The following is a 19,818-nucleotide window of genomic DNA, read 5'->3' as shown; positions in this document are numbered from 1 at the left end:
GTTCTTTGGACCATGATGTCTCAGGGGTTCCTGGTCTTTACATGGTCATTTAGACCTAAATGATTCTACACAGAAGAAATTGTTTTAAAAAAGGGATGACCATTTTATCCAAGATGGTTATTACAAATAACTTCATTTCTGGACATTTATGGTTTGATTTCTTTGTATGTATGGATCACTTGGGTTGTTACCAACATCTGGTGAAAATTTCATGTCATCAGCACCTCTAGTAATATATTTACTGAGAATACTTATTTTACCCGTTGTAAATCCTCATGAAACTGTGGCTTTTTATCTTTATTGTTATTATTGTAAACCTTTAAAACCTTTCAGCTAAATCAGATCCCTTCATAAATAAATAATCATCACCTTAAACAACTTAAACTGAAACAAATATAAAGAAAAAACTGTTTAGGTGAATAAAACAAGAATTTGTTGAGATTTTTAATCTTCACAATAAAAAACAGATTATTGGATTTACTTAAGTCAACAATTTCCACTTAACTGAGTTAAGTGTAACTTTCGCAATTTATGTCTATTTAAATGTGCAAGTGGCTTTACATTTAATCAACTCAGTTAGTTTAGTGGAAATTGTTGACATAACTTAGTTGAATAAATCCAAAAATCTGTTTATTGAGTGAGTGACTTTAAAAAAAAGCCCAACTTTCAGGATCACTGTTACCTTTCAGGCTGATTCTGATCAATAACAATGCAACAATTTGGTATGTTAATCATTTGAATCGTGTTTTATTAACATGTCAGAACCAGACCAGAACTTGCCTTGAAGAAGCTTTAATCCGTTCTTTTTTTTTTTTTTCTTTGCAAGGCTTTCCTATAAACATGAACTGAATGTCTTCCTGGGAAATCCAGTTCTGAAGAGCGAGTCAATAAATAGTTCAGAGCTCAACTGTGAGCAATTTAACACAGTCTTTGTTTACCCCTGGGGGGCAACTTAACTCCTCCAGTCTCTCCTCAGCTTCTTAAAGAGCCTCTGATTCTTTGCTCTGATTCTTACTCAGGCTTTTAGCCTCAGTTTTTGGACTTCTGCTCAAATCCCCTCTTCAGTTGTCATGTGTGCTTTAGGAAGGGACCACCGAGTGTTAGGCTCATAAAAAAAAGAAGTAATGAGTCTGCGTCTGGACAGGCAGACACCCAAACCAACGCACTCTTGTCCCCGACCAATGTGAGCTTCAGAAGGCAGACAGTCCCACACTAGGAGTTCTCTAATCACCAGTGTGTCATACCGCTTTTCATTATTAAGAAATTTTAAGAATTCAGCGGTCAGACTTCAGCTGCAGCTCTGCGTTCTGCAGCAGCTATTTTCAGGGTTAAAGAACGTTCCTGTCAGCTCGTCTCAGGTGAGGTTCCACCTTTTTCCTTTCATCGTAACGATTCATAGACGCTTTACCTAAAGAGGCAACACCTTAGAGGCAACGCACGGCTGTTAGTCGGTACAAATAAATGATGCAAAGCGTCACTACAGAGCACAATGCGAGACACTTTCTAGCATTCAAAGAGAGAATGCATACTGTACTGCTCAACATCTTACCAAAAACACTTTATTTATAAAAAGATCAAACTTTTGCTCCGTAGTGTAAAACAAATAATTCTACAAAAGTAAAAATAAAAACCAATTAAAATGAATAGATAAATAAATACAAGTACAATGAAGTCCAAGTTATTGAATATTTTAAAGAAAACTCTGATTTGCAATGACTCTCAGAGCTTGATGAGTTGTTCATCATCTCTTCCTGCAGCCCACAGTGATGAATGCATCTTCCTCTCATCAGCCCTTTGCACTATGGGAATTTTGTTTTGTCTTTTTTTTTTCTCTCATGGGAACATGTTTGCCTCTCCTATCTGTTTCTTGGCAACAATAAGAGTTTTCCACTGTAAATATGCAACCAAATGTTTTTGGGAATCCCATGCAGAGGAGATGAACAGTGACAGTGTTCTTATTTATATTAAAAGTTAAAACAACCCAAACCAGGCAAACTAAGCAGGCATTACAGAGTCATAGAAGACTAAGAATGTAGCTCAGTGGTGCTGAGGTGGAGCACTCCAAATAAAATGTATCACAGACCATCTGTCATCACTGCATCACACCAGCTTCAGTGCTGAATTACTTTTACTTACTATACATCAACCATTACAGTGTTCTGACTGCGTGCCTTGCCTGCTCAGAAGCATAACAGTGCATGGGTTGACTTTAGGCATATCGTAAGGCTCAACTCAGCCTGACCTTACTCCACTCCAGTTCTGTTTGTTAAGCATAGAGCCACTTTGATGTGGGCGGGATCATAATGTTAAACATGCAAAATCTTATTTAGTTTTATTTGCGACAACAAAGTAATGGACTACAGCAAACTTGAAGGAAAAGTACCAAATATTGAACCGGACCATCCAGCTATACGATGCTAAAGACTAGAGGGCAGGATGGCAGAACAGTAAGCTAATGTAAGCTTGTTGTTTGGTAGCTTGATACTGTTGTTTTGTAGTTAAACTCGTGGGGAAAAAACATTACTGTTGTTGCAAATGGTTCTCATCTGTGAGACATCACCCCCACAATTAGCTCCGTAATTTCTAAAGGGCTTTTGAAAATATTTATGTCCACAACTTATAAAATGCTTGTGCCATAGAAAAACTAGCAGAGTGGTTAGGGGAGTCGTCCTGGTACCCGAAGGTCGCCGGTTTGATCCCCCGTCCAGCTGTTTCAGTCATTGTGTCCTTGGGCAAGACACTTCACCCGCCTTGCCTACTGATGGTGGTCAGAGGGTCCGGTGGCGCCGGTGCATGGCAGCCCCACCTCTGTTAGTGTGCCCCAGGGCAGCTGTGGCTACAGTGTAGTTTGCCATCATCAGTGTGTGAATGTGAGTGTGAATGGGTGAATGTCTGTGAGTGCAAAGCGCTTTGGGGTCCGGAGGGACTTGATGAAGCGCTCTATAAGTTCAGTCCATTTACCATTTACCAAGTTCAATTTAACACTTACGAACTGGCAATAATTCACGTACAATATATGCACAACACTGTCAACTAGCGGTGTATGGACCCTTGTACAACTACAACCGCCGATTGGATGTGATTTCCTGAAACAGAACTTCGGCTCCTGGTGTAAAAATTAAAAAGTTGTTGAGGATTGCTAGTTCGGCTGATTCTTTAAAAAGTTGTTGAGGATTGCTAGTTCGGCTGCTTCTTTGTCTTTTTCTTTTGTTTGTTGTAGATTTTTCATTAAAAGAGCATCAATAAAGTAATTTTAAAACTCTTTTTTGGAAAACTGAAGCGATGCATCCTGGGTACATGATAATTTGATTTGTGACGGGAAACGAAAGCACGGAGTACAGGAATCTATCTGCAAACTTCAAAATAAGAGCATGGATTTTAAAGTTTTCCATGTAGTTGCTCCAGTTGACCACTAGATGTCAGTCTTTATCAGTATATCATCTTTAAATCAATTCTAAATCCGTTGGTCGATTGCTTTGACCAATTACATCAAGTATTGAGCTCCAGCGTTTAAACTTTATTTTTTGTAAAAAAGGAGCTCCGATTGTAAAGTAAAATAAATCAATACATACAAAATTTTATTATGGATTACAAACGTTTACTGTTTTTGCTGGGAAATGGAGTTCTAAACATTGTCTTCCTGCTACGTAAGCAGACACAAAGCATTGTGGGAAATGTGATCCGTGGCCGAAAACAACAGTCAGCAAGGATGTATACCTTTCCAATAGTGTGTTTATCTGGGAGGGGTGCTGTTGGACAGATCACATGTGTTGTGATTCATTGACAGCTGTACCTTCTGCTGTTCAAGATAATGATAACTGGTAGATAATTAGTTATTAGCGGTACTGCATTTTAATTTTAGAAAACGCAAATCCGCTTATGAATTATGAAACTTAGTAAGACCGCTAAAGTGCAAATGAAATATTTAGGTCCGCAATTATCGGAATTGCGCTTTAGCGGACTGGTGCCCACCACTGCCCATCTGATTTGATGTAAGTTACTGTTTGTTTTACCCTTTGATTGGGTCGATCACCAGCAGTGGATTTTATAACACAGATGAGATTAATTTTATGTGAACTGTTTGCAATGACTAAATTTTTTTCACCATGAGTTAGACTAAAAAAAAAAAAACAAACAACTGTAGCAAGTTGCTAAACAACAGCAAGCTAAAGTTAGCTATTATTGGCTTACGGTCATCTTGTCCTCTTGTTTTAAATGCCATACGGCTGGATGGTCTGGTACAATTTTGTTACATTTCCTTTGAGTTGTAGTCCATTGCTGTGTGGAAGTGTAAACAAAACGAGATTAGATTTCCACATTTTTAATATCATGGTCCCGCCCACATCGAAGCGGCTTTCTCCTCAAAGCAAACACAACCAGGGCCGGGGTAGAATAAGACTTTGCGTACTGAGGACGGGCCAGGGAAAGGCAGAGCTTGTTACCAAACGTGACTTTAATTTTTCACGTGATATAAATTAATGTGTTTCAAGGGGGAGCCATGGCCACCAGGGGGTGTGTTAGAAAGCTGGAGGGAAGATGAGAAAAAAATGCAAATGTTAAAAAAAATAATAATTTAATCTGTTTTCCAATCATTATTTTTAAAATATAATTATAATAATAAACTGAAATGTTTAATGTTTCTTTTGTTCTGTTCTTATCACCGTTTGCTAAAAAGTAGCTTTTTTAGAGGGAATATAATAAAACCCTTAATAAAAATGTTCTGCTAAAACAAATAATAATTATTGAATAGAGAATGAAAGAGATAAAAACATTCTAAAAGTTCTTTACATATTTTGCAGCATTGTTTGTGGTATGGGGATCTCTGACCAGAAGCTAAGAGTGTTTGTGGGGGGCATGGCATGGAAAGGTTTGGGAACCCCTCATTATTTTACCTGATTTAAAACTCATAAGAAACCCCCTCAGATTGGCAGAGTCTAAAAGACAGTTCATTAATTGTATAATTGTCTGATCGTTTCAACATGTAAAACCTGTGTAACATGTTCATTTAGAGTCTGTGATATTCATATTACAGGTGTCCACCAGCGCCTGGATGATAGCCAACGTTGGGTCATAAACGTTAAGCACTGCTCTGATATATCGGCCTCAATCCAGCCTCTCAGGGGATAAACTTCTGCTGTCTGTCTGCTAAGGTTACTAGTGTTACAAAAACAAGACGGAGAGGCGAGGGGCCCCAGGGGTCCGCCAGGGTGGGGACTGCACAGGGAGGGGGAAGGGAGGGAAGATGAGGGAACTGTTTACTTTTTTTTCTTTCTACCCTGCCTGTCTGCTGGGAAACGGCAGCAGAGTGGAGGAGGAAAGAGGAAGACCCTGTCTGGACGTAAGTGAGGCAGTCGGCCAATTTTGTGTTTAAACCATAGAAACCTGCAGAGCAAGAAGTGGAAACATGTAGAGGTGCGCTTTTCTGTGGGAGCAAAGCCTTTAGTTTATGCCGTTTTATGTTTTTTATTTCCCCAGCTACTTGACAACTAGTTTTTACATAACTGCAGTGTCCACAAGCCAAATCCACAGGGGTTCAATTTGTCAGTCTGTAGTTTTACTGTTGAGTCCAATAGGTGGCGATAATGAGCTGGTTTGGCTTCTGTTTGCTCAACTAAAATCTTAGCAGAAGTTCAACACAATTTATGTCCTTGTAGTCCCTAAATGTGGAAAAGTATATTGTCTTCCCAAAGCAATCATTCAGGTTTTCCTCCATGAGCGTGGTGAGGAAAATAAAAAGTTTCAGCCAAATGAGGACAGGGCAGCAAAACAAACATGTCAATTAAAGAACCTGTAACGAGATAAGGACTTGGTTTTCAGGCAAAGAGGAATAATTTAATTACATAGGTAGAAGTCATAAAAAGCAAAACGTTTGCTTTAGTTGAGTAGTTTTGGCTCTGATGATGGAACACTGGTGGCGTGGTGAGTGGATAAAAAAATCTCATTGCAAACAGAATAAAAAAAGATTCTGAGAAACATGGGGTTCGCTCTAAAATCTGCAATGATTCAGCAAAACAAACAGAGGAAGGTGATTTGGTGAGTTACTGAAAGCGAGCTGATAAGAGAACAGGTGTCAAAATCTCCTGAAGCTACAGAAACATGGAGTAAAACAACCATATAAACATTTTTGTTCCTATAAGAAATTAATCACACACTAAACAAACAAAAGTGTTGCAGAACAGTAAATTTACAAAATCGAGTATCCAGTGAACAGAATGTATTCAAGAAACCAAACAACTTACTAACATGAACTCGTAAAAATGGAGCCACTAATCACTTTATATTGGCCCTAATGTGTGATCTATCTGATGAGGGTTTACATATAAACAGAAAATTTGAAGAATGTTAATATTGCCTGATAACCCTGTTAAAAATCTCCAAAAAATATGGAACTTTTGTCATATTCAGGCCGGGTGTTCAGACTTCCACAGAGTCAGTTTAACTCATGAAACCTGCTGGGTTACTTCAGTTTCTTCATAAACATAGAGGACAGACAAACACAGGAGAAATGCTCCTGGTTTAGTTTCTATGGGAATAAAAACACATTAATGAAATAAATAATTACAAATGCAAACATAGAGTGTACAGCCAGCCTCACAGAAAGTATAAGAAAGTTACTACAAGTTCTGCTCAGACTCTAAAAACTCTAGGAACCACAAGTAAACCTGCCGTCTGAGAGCAAATATGAAACAATAAGATCTTTTCTATAAGATAGAGCTTAGTTGTTAAGAGCTTTAAGATTATAAATCCTATTGTGTAATTGACAGGGAGACAATAGAGAACAGCTAAAACAGGAGAAATATGATCTTTAATACATATTTTCATCAAAACTTAAACTCAAACAAAAATGTAAATTAGCATAAAAATAGCCTGGCCCTTGCCTTCCTACGCAGCTCCACTCAATTCTAGTTTCCCTCCACGGCTCCGTCTGGGATTTCTCCCATTGACAAGGATTTCGCTGGCAGGTTTTTAGCCGGGCCAATCAGAGAACAGAATGTCAATTTTCTGCACGGTGTCTGCTTGAATTTTATATTACCTGGACCAATCAGCAAACAGAAGGAGGAGTTTTGAACGACGTCGATTTTCTGCGCAGTGTCTGCTAGTTATTTTAGCATACGGCAGTGAAGGAAGTGAATGAAGCCAGTCTGTGTTGAAAAGGCATCCAAATTAAATTAAATTTGTCTGACAAAGCAGCAGCTCTCATTTACAGTCGTCTCGTTCAGCTCGGTACTTTTCTCCTCTCAGTAGGGTTGTTTACAGTGCACGCGATTTCCGGTTAGCTTCTTAGCTTAGCCTCCTTCACAATGACAACACACACATGCTTCAGCAGAGGCCACGCCTCCTGCAAGAATCGCTTCTCTATGTATCAAGTCTAGGCCCTTGTACGAAGCAAAGTGAAGGACAGAGTCTGGTTTTTACCAGGCTAGCATAGAAGTAGCCAAAAACAATATTTGCTAAATTCTAAATGCTTGTGAAAAATTTAAGATAGCCAACACAGCTAACTTTAAAAGGTTATAATTTTAAGACTTATTGAGATTAAATTTGGGGGTGGCACCTGTGGTGGCCAATCATGTGCTAAGGGTGCCACCCTGGCCACCCCTCTAGCTCTGCCTCTGGCTACAACTCAGTCAATTTTGCAGATATTTAGCAAAAAATTTGAAGTGCTAGTAGCTGAAAGTCATTCCCCACACACACACCAATGGTTAACACATCTTGTAATTTCTCACATCATCATGTATCTCATCATTCACATGATTTTACGTAATTTTTTTTGTTTGTTTCAAACTCTGGAACGATAGCTCTTTACCTGCAGCTAAACAGGGTTAGCTTCAGGTCAGAAGTCCAGCTTTAGATTAGTTAAAGTCACAGAAACATGTGTGCACGCAGCAGTAACAGATATGTTTTTGTGTTTTATGCTGGAACATCTGCATACCTGTTTCTGCACAGGAGCATGCACGATGGCTAAAATGTGCACGAGTTCCACCACCAGCTGAGCGTACGCAGACGTGTAGCCGTGTCAGACAAAGTGTGCGTCTCCTCTGCGAGGGTGTGTGTGTGTTCAGCAACTGGCTGGGCTCCAGCTGTGTCTGGTTGGATAATGAAGTCCAGGTGCTGCTGCTGTGGCTGCTTTAAGACACCTGTCACCAATATTTAGTAAAAGCCAGACTGCAGAGAGGGCGAGACGAGCTCTTTGCTTATTTTAATAAGGCTGTGTTACTGAACCTGAAGACACTGAGGGTTTCTTTTCTCAAAACCTCTGCACGGATCAATAAGTTTGTGTTTAATATGCAACGCAAAAATCTACCTACTGGTAAACTATTTGGTCTTTTTCTTGATTTTTCAACTAAAAGTTAGTTTCTAAATTTGGCTCGGTGGAATAATTTTGCAAGAAATGCAATTTAAATTCCAGATTTTAGTTTTCTCTCAACATCCAGCTGAGAGTTCAACAAACTTGCAAATAAAAATCAACAATTAAAATAAGTTTGTGCACACAGTTCTCATTTTTAACATCATTTAGGCAATAAAAGAAATGAATTCATCAAAATAAGGCTTATCCAGGGGCATTTGTTTTTATTTTACAAAAGCAACAAGATTTGTGTTTCCAGGAATATTTCCCACCAAAAACTATTGCTTTTCTAACAAACTTCAAAAGGTTTTACTTAGTTATGAAGCTTTTGCCAAGACCTTTAGGTTCCCCCCTTTTCCTGCGTGTCTGTCTGTTCTCGCCAGCCTGGACCTACAGACATCTACGTTTCCTTATAGTCTGAGGGGTTTAAACAAAGGCCTACCTATGTAGCGTCCAAGGAAACTTACCTTCATCCTTCCAGCACTTTGGGGCTTGTTTAACTTTTTAATGGGCCCCTTTGCCGTCCAGCTGCCTTGTCTTCAGCACCTGAGGCCTCTCACCAGCCCTCCACCTGCCAGCAGCTGCCTGCGTCGACCACTCCCACGTTCAAATATGTTGTTAGAAAGACAAATTTTTGTTGAACGGTTGTGTTAAGTTGTTGCTTTTTAATAAGGTTGGGGATCTGGTTTATTGTCTGAAGAGGATGAATCAGATGATTATCAGGTAAATTCTCCAGCAGCACTTCCCTTCAGTCACCACAAACGTTCATGAAGGACTGATTTCACTCCAGAGAGGAAACCCTGCTACTGCAAATGTGTTCAAGAGCTGAGGAGCCTTAAATTAGAGGTGGAAAAAAAAACACCCACGCTCCGGCTATAAGCTTTCATCCACAGCTCATGGAAGAGCTGCAAAAACTCGTCAGTGATCTTGTTATTTCCCCTTCGTTACGCTCAGTCTGTGCTTCAGAACGATACGGCATGAATGTTTTCAGTCCATGTATTTTCAAAACAAAAGTGACAACTGGTAAATTTTTTAAACCAAGTTTTCTTTCCTTTCAATCTTTAGGATGAGGGTGTGGTCATGGGAGCAGTTTGGGGAGACGGGTGTGGTCCTCCTTGGCTTCCTGACGCTGGTGGTGTCCATGGGTAATCTGTCCTCCAGAGGCTTACAGGTACACAACAAAGTCACACCTCGTCACAAAATCACTGAGAAAACAAGCTGAGAACAGCCGGATTCAGTAAACAGAAAGTGCTAGTTCTGGTTAGTGTTTAAAAACCTGCTGTGGAGTCCACCAAGAAATGTTTATAATCTGCCTCATGAACTCAGCTGTCTTATCAGAAAAAATGTGTTTTATTTGCTACTATAATCTCACATTTTTATAGTTTGTCGTCATCGATGGGATTAAACTAGATACCACATAGTGGCATATATAAACCCCGGTCCCGAAGTCACCAGAACAGATTTATTGTTTTGGGTGGGGTCCAGAGGGTGTGGGGTCGGGGGCCCCCGATGTATATTTTCATCAAATCTGAAGCTCCTATGTTCAATAGTTTTTGAGTTTTAAGCATTTTTGCATGTTCAGACACCCCCTCTTTGGATGGAGCCTCCCTCCTCAAATATGGGGTGTATTGTAAAACTGTTGGCTGGCGCAGTGTAGGTCGGACACATCTACATTCCTGCCAAATTTCATGTTGACAGGTGCAGCCGTTTCCGTGCTACGACTGACCAAAAATCACTGAGAAAAATTTTAATAAACAGCACGAAAATAATTTGATCCTCACTTCGAGTACGGGGGGGGTGGGGGGGGGTGTTAGTTGATTATCTGATTATTAGTGTTAGGAGCCACTGAACACATCATTACAAACACTTAATTAAGAAAATAGAAACAAAATAAAAAACCAATCTGATTTAAAATCGAGGATTTGTAAAACAATGTACTAAAACTGTTGTAAACATTTAGAGTTTGAGATGTTTTTGATGGTGACAATCTTCTCCAAACACTGCAGACATCCACACAGGGCAACAAAACAACTTTTTATTATGTGATTGTGAACCCATCTTCCAAATGACCACAAGTCTCTCTGTAGCTCTGTGATTGGATGAATGAAGCCACTGAAAACAGATGTAGTTATTACACTGTGAAGCAGTCGTTGGCTACATCTAAATATAAAGTTCATTAAAAGAGAAAATGTAATTAATTTGAACTAGATTAAATATTTAATCATCAGAAGTTAAAAGGGTTAAAAGCCAAAATATGGCACTGTTGTAGTTTAATCTTAAATTCATCCGTCAGTTCATTAATCCTGACATTTTTTCCTCTCCTCTCACGTGCCCGTCGCTCCGTCCCACGTCCCGTCTGCCCGGTGTTTGTGGAGTTTCGCTCCCAGCTGCTCTGACTCGCACCTTTACAAGGAGCTCAGTGCACATTCCAGCGGTCACTCCGATGAGCCCGTCTGAATAAATGGACGCAGAGTTAATGCTGTTAATCCACATCAGGAATGTGGGACATGCTGAACGTCTTCACACACCGGAGCCTCAGCACAAAACACCGTGACGCTCATTTACGCACGCTCCTCTGACTGTCCAACAATCATACAGCTGCTGTGGTCACTGTCAGTCACACAACAACAGCTTCTGGCCCTGTTCACACACCGTCAGTTCTTTACTACTTCGATTTAGAACGTAGAAGTAGAAATAAAAATTGTGACAACTGCTTTAAAACTTAGTTTAAACTTGGGCTGTGTAATGGCAAGAATTTGGTGATACGATACATATCATGACAGAGGGGTCACGATACGATATATCCCGATATATTGCGATTTTTTTTGTCCAAAAATTCTATTAATTAAAAACCTCTTACTGGGAAAAAAAAAAGCTAATTTTTACTTACAATGCTAATGCTATATTTACTCTCTGGCGCTCAAGAGGTAGAGGAGCCAAATGTCTGGCTCACTGCTGCCAACTAGTGGTCAGAGGCTGAACTACAACATAAAAATGAACGGCTGGCAGGAAAGTTGACATTTTAAACCTTAATAAAAAATTGATACAGGGCTTTAGAATATCAATACAGTATCGGGAAATGAAATATCGCGATATTTCAGTGTATCGATATTTTCTTACACCCCTAGTTAAAACATGTTCTTTTCTAAGTTGTCTGTTATGTTTGGAAACTTCTCGAGTCTAGGAGCCATTTTTCCTCAATTAATCACATGTCAGAGTTAAATCAGGTTGATATTTTATTACATTCTTACTGGATATTAAGTTTTTAAAACAGTAATTCACATTTTAAGCAGAGTTTTTTTTTTTTTTTTACAATCACAGCCTATTCTTTTGTGCAAAACTGTATTTTTGGTAGTACACATCATTTTGTTGCCCCCCTTGGCAGCTGTCCCTGTTTTTATTTATTTGTTTTAATCTGCTGGCGTCCATGTTTTAAATAAAAAACAGACAGACTTGGACCAGATTTTGTAATAATAATTATTAATCATCATCAGGCTTTAAAATCTGAACATTTTACTCTGATGTTTTCTGTCAAAGCTGAACTCTGAAGATTTTACATTAGATGGGTTGGGGACCGTTTTGTAATATTTGTTTTATAAATATAAATAAAGTGAGGCTATTTTGAAAATTCAACATTTTTGAGCTTTATGTCTTGTTATATTATTCCCTTATCAAAATCATTCCCAGAGTGTTGCTTTGACTCATTCATGCATGTTTGAGAAATCCTTGAACCTTCTGCAGTAACCATGTGGAGCTGCCTAAACACTTCCTGGTACAAAGCTCCGCCTATTTGTACAAAACTCCTCCAACAAGACAGCCGAGCTCCCATCCCTCAGAGCACCCCTCTTCGAAGCATTGATGTAAAGACATGCTGAAATGGGAGTGTCAGAAACAGTAGGAGGTTCTTAGAAACAGATAACTTTATCTCAGCTCACTGAGACATCAACTTCAGCTGTAAAATAATAAAAATCCTTCCTGTGAAAACAGTCAAACACACATGAAATGTACGAAAATAAGTGGAAAAATTAGCCAAATCTTTTAAAAATTACACTCAGAAATCCCCGTTAGTGAAAAGAATTTAACAAATTCTGTCTGCTTCAAAGTAAAACACAAAAAATGAGCAACTGTTTCTGCCTTAAATGTTCTTGTCACGTTCTGCGTGTGTTTATTTGTGTGTTTATTTGTGTGTTTATTTGTGTGTAAGGGTGCACAGGAGGACGGCACGGCCTCCAACAGTCTCGAAGAGGAGCTGGAGGTGACCACCTACTGGTGGGGCGAGTGGGCCAAATGGACAGCCTGCACACGGACCTGCGGAGGGGGGGTGATGTCCCAGGAGAGACACTGCCTCAAGCAGAGGTCAGTTAATGTACAGCTATGTAAAAATAAAAATAATAATCTGTATTTTACCAGTTGAGAGTCAGTTCTCAGTTACTGTGATGAGCAACACAAACAGACATGAAACTGCAGATTAAAAAAAAACAGTCAGCATGAATCAACATTTTTACAACTTATTAGAAAAAAGCATTGGGAAAAATAAAAACAGTGACAAAGTTTTGTAAAACTGTATTAAATGAATGTACTGGGTTAAATGGTTAGATGGGTTAAATGCAGAGACTGAATTTCCCCTCTGCGGGACGATAAAGGAACATCTTTTTTCTTTTTTTTTACTGAAAGACATCATGACAGCTTTGTCCTTCATCAGAGTTAAACAACAAAAAACTGAAGCGTCTATGTTGAATAGTTTCTGAGTTATTGTATGTCCAGTCACCCTTTTTTAGATGGAGCCCCCTCCTCAAATATGCGGTCTATCATAAAACCGTTGGCTGGTGCAGTGTAGGTCAGAAAAATCACTGAAATAAACAAACAAACACATAAATAAATAAGTAAATAAATAAATAAATGAATAAACAGCTTTGCGTGCAGGCGTGATAATAAAACAGCTAAACATATGTGACCCATCACATCGAAATGAGGATTAAGTCTAAAAGTTGTGTGTTGAGAAACAGGCAGATATAGCGTTTGGATTAAAACGTTTGCAAAAATTGCATTTTTTCAAAATATACCACATAAATGTGTTATCAGTGTATCATGTCAATGAACTGTCTGAAACATTATCCTAAAAAAAACTTTTTGCAGCACCTTTTTTAGCACTAGCAACCAAAAACCTGATTTTGAGGAAAAACGCCTTAAAATGTTGAGATTTTTCCCTGTCAGATATCAAAGCTTTTGTTTCTTTCCAGCTAGGAAATCTCAATATTCAAATAATATTTGAGGTTTCTTTTTTTAAAATGACATAAAATATTCTCATTAAAATTACATAAAATTAGGATTTAGACCAAATAGTTATATACTGTATTATTGTAACCAACAAGACAAATTAAATAATATCTCTGGATATACTGTTGATATTAAGATGATCTACGTATCAAAATGTAGCTTTTAAAGCCAGGAATCTGAAAACGGGATTAGGTAATTTTGACCAAATTTGACTTAATCCTCATTTTTGATGTGATGGGTCACATTTAAGAGTAATATCTTGGTAAAAATCATTAAAGCTGCATTTTTCACTCCATCCTGATGTTTGATTTGATGTTAAGCATTAATGTGTGGTTTCTTTTTTCCGTTCCCAGGAAAAAAGTATCTGCTGGGAAGGACAACATGACGTGCACAGGAACGGCCAAGAAATATCATCTGTGCAACACCAAAGTGAGTCACTTTATTTCACAGCTTCATCCACACAGCTGGCTGACAGCAGAGGGCTGTGGTTTTTAGTGTTGGAAATCTTCTGCAGTCACAGGAAAAAGAAAACATCAGATAAAGGAAGTTATTTGTTCAACAAGCTGTGAAACCATATCTTAGGAGGAGTAAAAACAATTAAATGCTCTGTTCATCTCTGTTGAACAGGAATGTCCTGCCGCTGGGAGGAGCTTCAGAGAGGAGCAGTGTTGGTCCTTCAACTCGCAGCTTTACAGTGGGCGGAGCTACCAGTGGAAACCTCTCTATCCTGGTGAGAACGAAGGTTTAACTTTAAAAGCTTCATCCTAATCAGCAATCAGTCAGATGTCATGTGTATCCAGGGGAGGAGCTAGAGGGGTGGCCGGGGTGGCAGGTGCCTCCCCTCAGACACGTGATTGGCCACCCCCAGGTGCCACCGCCAAAGGATGGGGGTGTATCAGTGTGTGTATCACACTTTTCCATGAAGTGAATACAGATTATGTGAAGAAAAGCAAACAAAAGATAAAATTTCCCAGCCAGCACACGTTAAGTTGCTTTTACAACCTAGAAATGTTTATTTTGATGAAAAAGACAATTTAAATATAAGTTGTGGTGCATAAATGGACATAAACAGATAAATCTAAATGTAACTAAACTTTATTTTAAAATAAATGATTTAGTTTAATGTTTGCTGCACCGACCCAGACTTGCCTGCTCATATATGTATTTTTGTTTTTAGATGATTACGTTCACATCTCCAGTAACCCCTGCGACCTTCACTGCACCACCACCGACGGCCACAGGCAGCTCATGGTGACGGCGCGAGACGGCACTTCCTGCAAGTACAGCAGCTACCGCGGCGTCTGCGTGGACGGGACGTGTGAGGTCAGTCTGGATGTTCAGGACTTACTGTACCTCCAGTTTTTAAACTGTTTACTGGGTTTTATCCCCCACCATCATAGCGTCACCAACTGTTAACTGTTTCGCCTTTTAACTTCTTTAGATGAAATTTAATTTATAAATACAATTTTGTTTTTCTGCATCCCACAGAGCAAAAATAATGACGAGAACTGAGTGTTCTCCACTGATGTTATTTTAAAAAATTTATTTAAACAGGAAAAAGAAAGGAAATTAGTGTTAGGTAGATTATTTCTTTATTGTTCTTGGCAACAAATCACATACTGTTGGAAAGCCTGTTGGATTCTCTTATAAATGGTGCCACATTTGTAAGGAACATGCATTTGTGAATATGTGGGTTGTGTACATGAAAAAAGTACCAAAGCTTCTCTATGAAACAGTTTATATTGCTGTTATTGCCTCCTATTTTGATCTTCTGGTGCCCCCAGTGCTGCAAATAGGATTTATATGCTAGAAGTATTGTTACAATTAAAAAAATTAATCAACCAAACACTAATTTTCTAACTTTTTGTGCTAGGTTTATGATTTTAAAACTATTTCTCAGCAGCAACATTGATGTATCAGCACTGCATCTGTTTCTTTGTTTTAAATTATTCCCAGAAACTTTGGACCAGTGAAGCTTTTATGTCACCAGTTAAACCCTAACCCCGTATTAACAAATTAAATTAAATAACTTCATTTCAAATGGTTTGCAAAGAAATTAAAGTCAAGTGCATAAAAGATTTTTATTGATTTATTTTTTAAATAAGCATTTTCAATGACTTTATTTGGTTTTGTACTTATTTATGTCTGAATTTTTTGTCTTTGTTTCGACCTCCCCCCTCCTCCGGACTTCAGTTTACACTTTTCTTTGTGTTTCTGCGTTGACGTTCTGCTTTATTGCTCAGCCAATAGGATGTGACGGCGTGCTGTTCTCCTCCAACACGTTGGATAAGTGTGGCGTTTGTCAGGGCGACGGCAGCAGCTGCAGCAGAGTCACTGGAAACTTCCGCCGTGGAGCCACGACTCTGGGTGAGCCTCCGTTTTCCACAGCCAGCATCCAGCTGAAGACATGGGTTAATGGGACAAATCCACCCATCTGGTGTCTTTACCTGCTTCATGAGGAGCTGGAGTCTGTTTCCAGCTCTGTGAGAGAGGCGGGGGACAAACTGGACACGTCTGCTGTCCATCACAGAGACACTTAGAGACAGTTAGAGTGAAGAAATAATCCAACATGGTTTAATCTGTGGAGGAAACACATTGGGCCTCGTGCAAGAACCGTTCGTACGCACAGATTTGTTCTTAAGTTGTGCGTACGAGTGATTTAGGAGAATTTGTGGCATTCACCAATGTTTTCATATTCTAAGATTTTTTTCAGATACGAACAAAATTCAGGAGTGGTCCAGACCTGTCGTATATTTTACGAGCAGTCAGTCTGCTGTTATCCAGACGGGTTTTCTTCACTAATAACTTTATATTTCGTTAGTTTGAAGATATTTTGAGTTGAAAATAAATCACACTCCATAATTATGTTGACAATAGGCTATTCTGCTTGAATTAGAGTTATAATTTTAATGTAATTGTAATGTAATAATTTAGACTAACAATACAAATTCTACGTCCGGCCGGCTTATCCAGGATCGGGTCGTAGGGGCAGCAGCAGAGAGACCCTGCTCTCCCCAGCGACACCTTCCAGCTCGTCCTGGGGAGCTCCGAGACGTTCCCAGGCCAGAGGGGATACATAATCCCTCCAGCGAGTCCTGGATTTTCTCCAAAGTGCCAGACTTATTTTGAAAATATTTTAAAATGCTTATTTCAGAACCGCAACTGAGACCACCTGCGACCGCGCCAGGTCCGTCTCTGACAGACGGACTTCAATCTCTGAACTTGTAAAGTTTTTCTTTTTAGTTTTCGCTGTCATTTTTCATGAATGGACACTTCCTGATATCTGAGGCAGGAAACATAGCCTTGTATGGTGTTTTTGGGGTGGTAATTATGCTAATCTCCTCTCGCGTGCACGAGCAGCTGGATAGGAACAGGTGGAATTTACGCAGCTCATTTACACACTTTTCCTGAAGACAGAAGAGTTTGTTGAATCTGACGTGACATATTCATACGAACCCTTTGTACGAACAAAAGTAAGAGAAATTTAGGAGAAGAATATGTTCTTGCATGAGGCCAAATCCTACTAAATCTAAAGAAATTATTTGTGCAACAGGTTATTTTACTTTTAACTAAAGAGCAATTTGTGAACAAATATTTGGTGAAATAATGATTATTTGTTAGTTTTGTTGCCAGTTTTTGTTATGATCTTATTGAGCTGCTTGGATGCAAAGGAATTTCAGATTTATATTTTATGTTTCTGATGAGTGTCTGTTTCCTGCTGTTCAGGTTACTCCTTCATCACACAAATCCCTGAAGGATCTTGGGACATCCAGATCATCGAGAGAAAAAAATCAGCTGATGTCCTCGGTGCGTTCTATCATCATCATCATCATGATGGTCTAAATTACACAACGTAAAGCAGCTAATCTGTTGTTCCTGTTTTGTTCTTTTTGCTCCTCAGCTGTGACTGACCAGGCAGGGAATTTCTTCTTTAACGGTGCCTACAAGCTGGACAGTCCCCAGAACTTCCACGCAGCCGGAACGGTTTTCAAATACCGTCGGCCCATGGATGTTTACGAGACCGGCATCGAATACATCGTCGCCAAAGGCCCCATTGACCAGGCCATAAATATCCTGGTAAACTAATGCTCCATTTCTCTGCATCACTAACCTTTTAATCTGCTGAGGATGAACTGAGTGTTTAAATAATAGTTTTGAAGGGGAAACGGAGCTTTCATGGTTGTATAAAAGTATTGTTACATGACCTCAAAGCAAGTAAAAGACAAATGGTTAAAGGATGAATACAATATGTTTATTGTATAGAAAATTCACATTTCGGTTCGGTTTGATACTTTAGTCTCATGGTTTGATACTTTTTTCGATAAAAAGAGAAATTTCCATGCCCTTTTTAACTTGTAATTTATTTAAATTAATTATGAAAATTTGTTTAACCTCAAAAGTACAGTTTTTAAATTAAATGTTGCTGAAACAGCAAGTTTCTCAGTGGATCTGCACTCAAAAATGCAGCCTAGGTGGAGCAGTCGAGCACAGATCCACTGATCCTTCAACACAGAGCATCTTCAGAAGACAAGTTGATAAAGTAAATTTTAAAAATCTGTATTGTTCGATACAAGTGTGTATATAATATGACAGGAAACAAATACAAATAGGTGATTTTTAGAAAGAAAAACAGCTGGACTCTAGAGCTTAAGTGTCAGGTTGTTTTATTATATTTATTAATTTATTCTAATCGTTTATTTAAGAAAACTTTAGTTTAAACCACAAAATACTGTAAATTCCTGTTTTTCACCATGATAATTACTTACTTGATATACTTGTTATACCTCTTAATGTGCTACTAAACTGGCAGATCTTCACAAAAAAAACTTCAGTTTTCTATCATAAAAGTTGTAAAAGTTGTAAATGTAAAATTTGAAGCCAAAAATAAAAAAAAATAAAAATTTAACAGGTAAAATTGACAATACCAAGGCTTTATTCCATTAAATAAATGTGCCAGAATGAATTCACTTTCTTAAGTTCAAGAAAATTGCTTTTTTTCCAAGTTAGAAATGAAAAAACTATCGAATAATTTCAGGTGTGGAACCAGAACGGCCGGACCCCCTACATCACCTACGAGTACACGGTCCTCAGAGACTCGCTGCCTCCTGTCCCGCCTCCTCCGGTCTACACCGGGTCAGACTCCTCAGCCGGGGAGGTGTCCGTGGAGGAGGGCGGCCCGCTGGCCCCCAACAGCAGCATCTACGAGCGGCAGGTTTCCGGGGGCCCGCTGGAAACGAGCGCCGCAGACGGGCAGAAGGGCCAGGAGACGAACGAGGTGTACGAAGAGACGGCGGCCATCGACTGTGACCAGGACAAAGCAGCTGCCCCCAAGTTTACAGGTGAAACAGATAGACGCTCAAATTATAACAGGAGCAATCATTTACAAATCATTTAAACTCGCCAGACTTGTTTTTAAAAGACTGTGTGTCAGAAAGTTGAATAATTTACTGTTTTATGTGGCACAAGGCAGCATTTAAAAAGTCATTTAGTACCACTTTACAATAAGGCTCCCCTGATATGACTTATAAATAGTTTATAAATAGGTTATTAATTCATCTGTAAACACTTTATAAATCGTTTATAAGTGTTTATTATTCATTAATTAAGGACAGGGAAGAGGAAAAAAACTGTTCGATTTTTTGCCAAATAGTGAGCCAATTGTGTTCATGTATACATCACATCTAAAGGTGCTTATTAAACATTTCAGACTAGTTTACTACCTTGTAAGCACAATAATCTATTGAAAAAACATATTTTATTGTACTTTATTACCACATTATACATATCCACTGTAATCAAAGGGATCCTTATTGTAAAGTGTTGAACAGTATAATAATAATTATGTCATATCAGAGCCTTATAAATTGTATACTGTTTTACACTTTACAATAAGGCACCTTTATGGCAGTGTTTCCCAACGTTGGTGTCGGGACCCAAAGTGGGGTCCTGAAACATCAAGGTGGAATCCTGAAAAGATTTTCTGAATTAATTACATTTTTGTCCTAGTTATTAAAAAGGAGTTAGGTTAGTATTTAAAATGGATAAATTGTTACTATGCCCATGTTTTGTTGACCTGATACAAATGTTTATCATCCAAAAGTAGTTGGGGGCACAGGTCTCTGCTACTGTTATTTTGTGGGTCAAAAGCTGAAAAGTTTGGGAACCACTGCACTTTGGTTCCCAAGGTTGGGCTTGGG

General features: G+C 38.8%; 1 protein-coding gene across 2 annotated transcripts in view; it reads left to right on the top strand.

Moving 5' to 3' along the window:
• Positions 1–1,280: 1,280 nt before the first annotated feature.
• ttc16 (tetratricopeptide repeat domain 16) overlaps positions 1,281–19,818 on the top strand; it is a 33,265-nt gene continuing 14,727 nt past the window's right edge. The window contains exons 1-10 of one of the 2 annotated variants that reach the window (XM_014014638.1): positions 1,281–1,358; positions 9,410–9,515; positions 12,549–12,700; positions 13,975–14,050; positions 14,249–14,351; positions 14,799–14,944; positions 15,865–15,988; positions 17,348–17,428; positions 17,523–17,698; positions 18,657–18,960. In XM_014014638.1, the coding sequence (XP_013870092.1) occupies positions 9,411–9,515; positions 12,549–12,700; positions 13,975–14,050; positions 14,249–14,351; positions 14,799–14,944; positions 15,865–15,988; positions 17,348–17,428; positions 17,523–17,698; positions 18,657–18,960 (1,267 nt within the window). In that variant the 5' untranslated portion in view covers positions 1,281–1,358; position 9,410. Of the gene's footprint in view, positions 1,359–5,316; positions 5,339–9,409; positions 9,516–12,548; positions 12,701–13,974; positions 14,051–14,248; positions 14,352–14,798; positions 14,945–15,864; positions 15,989–17,347; positions 17,429–17,522; positions 17,699–18,656; positions 18,961–19,818 lie in introns of those variants that run through there. The other variant, XM_014014640.1, reaches the window with a different exon arrangement.

Source organism: Austrofundulus limnaeus, unplaced genomic scaffold (genome assembly GCF_001266775.1).
Source record: "Austrofundulus limnaeus strain Quisiro unplaced genomic scaffold, Austrofundulus_limnaeus-1.0 Scaffold117, whole genome shotgun sequence".
Taxonomy (NCBI): Eukaryota; Metazoa; Chordata; class Actinopteri; order Cyprinodontiformes; family Rivulidae; genus Austrofundulus; species Austrofundulus limnaeus.
This window is presented reverse-complemented; position numbering and strand designations above follow the sequence as displayed.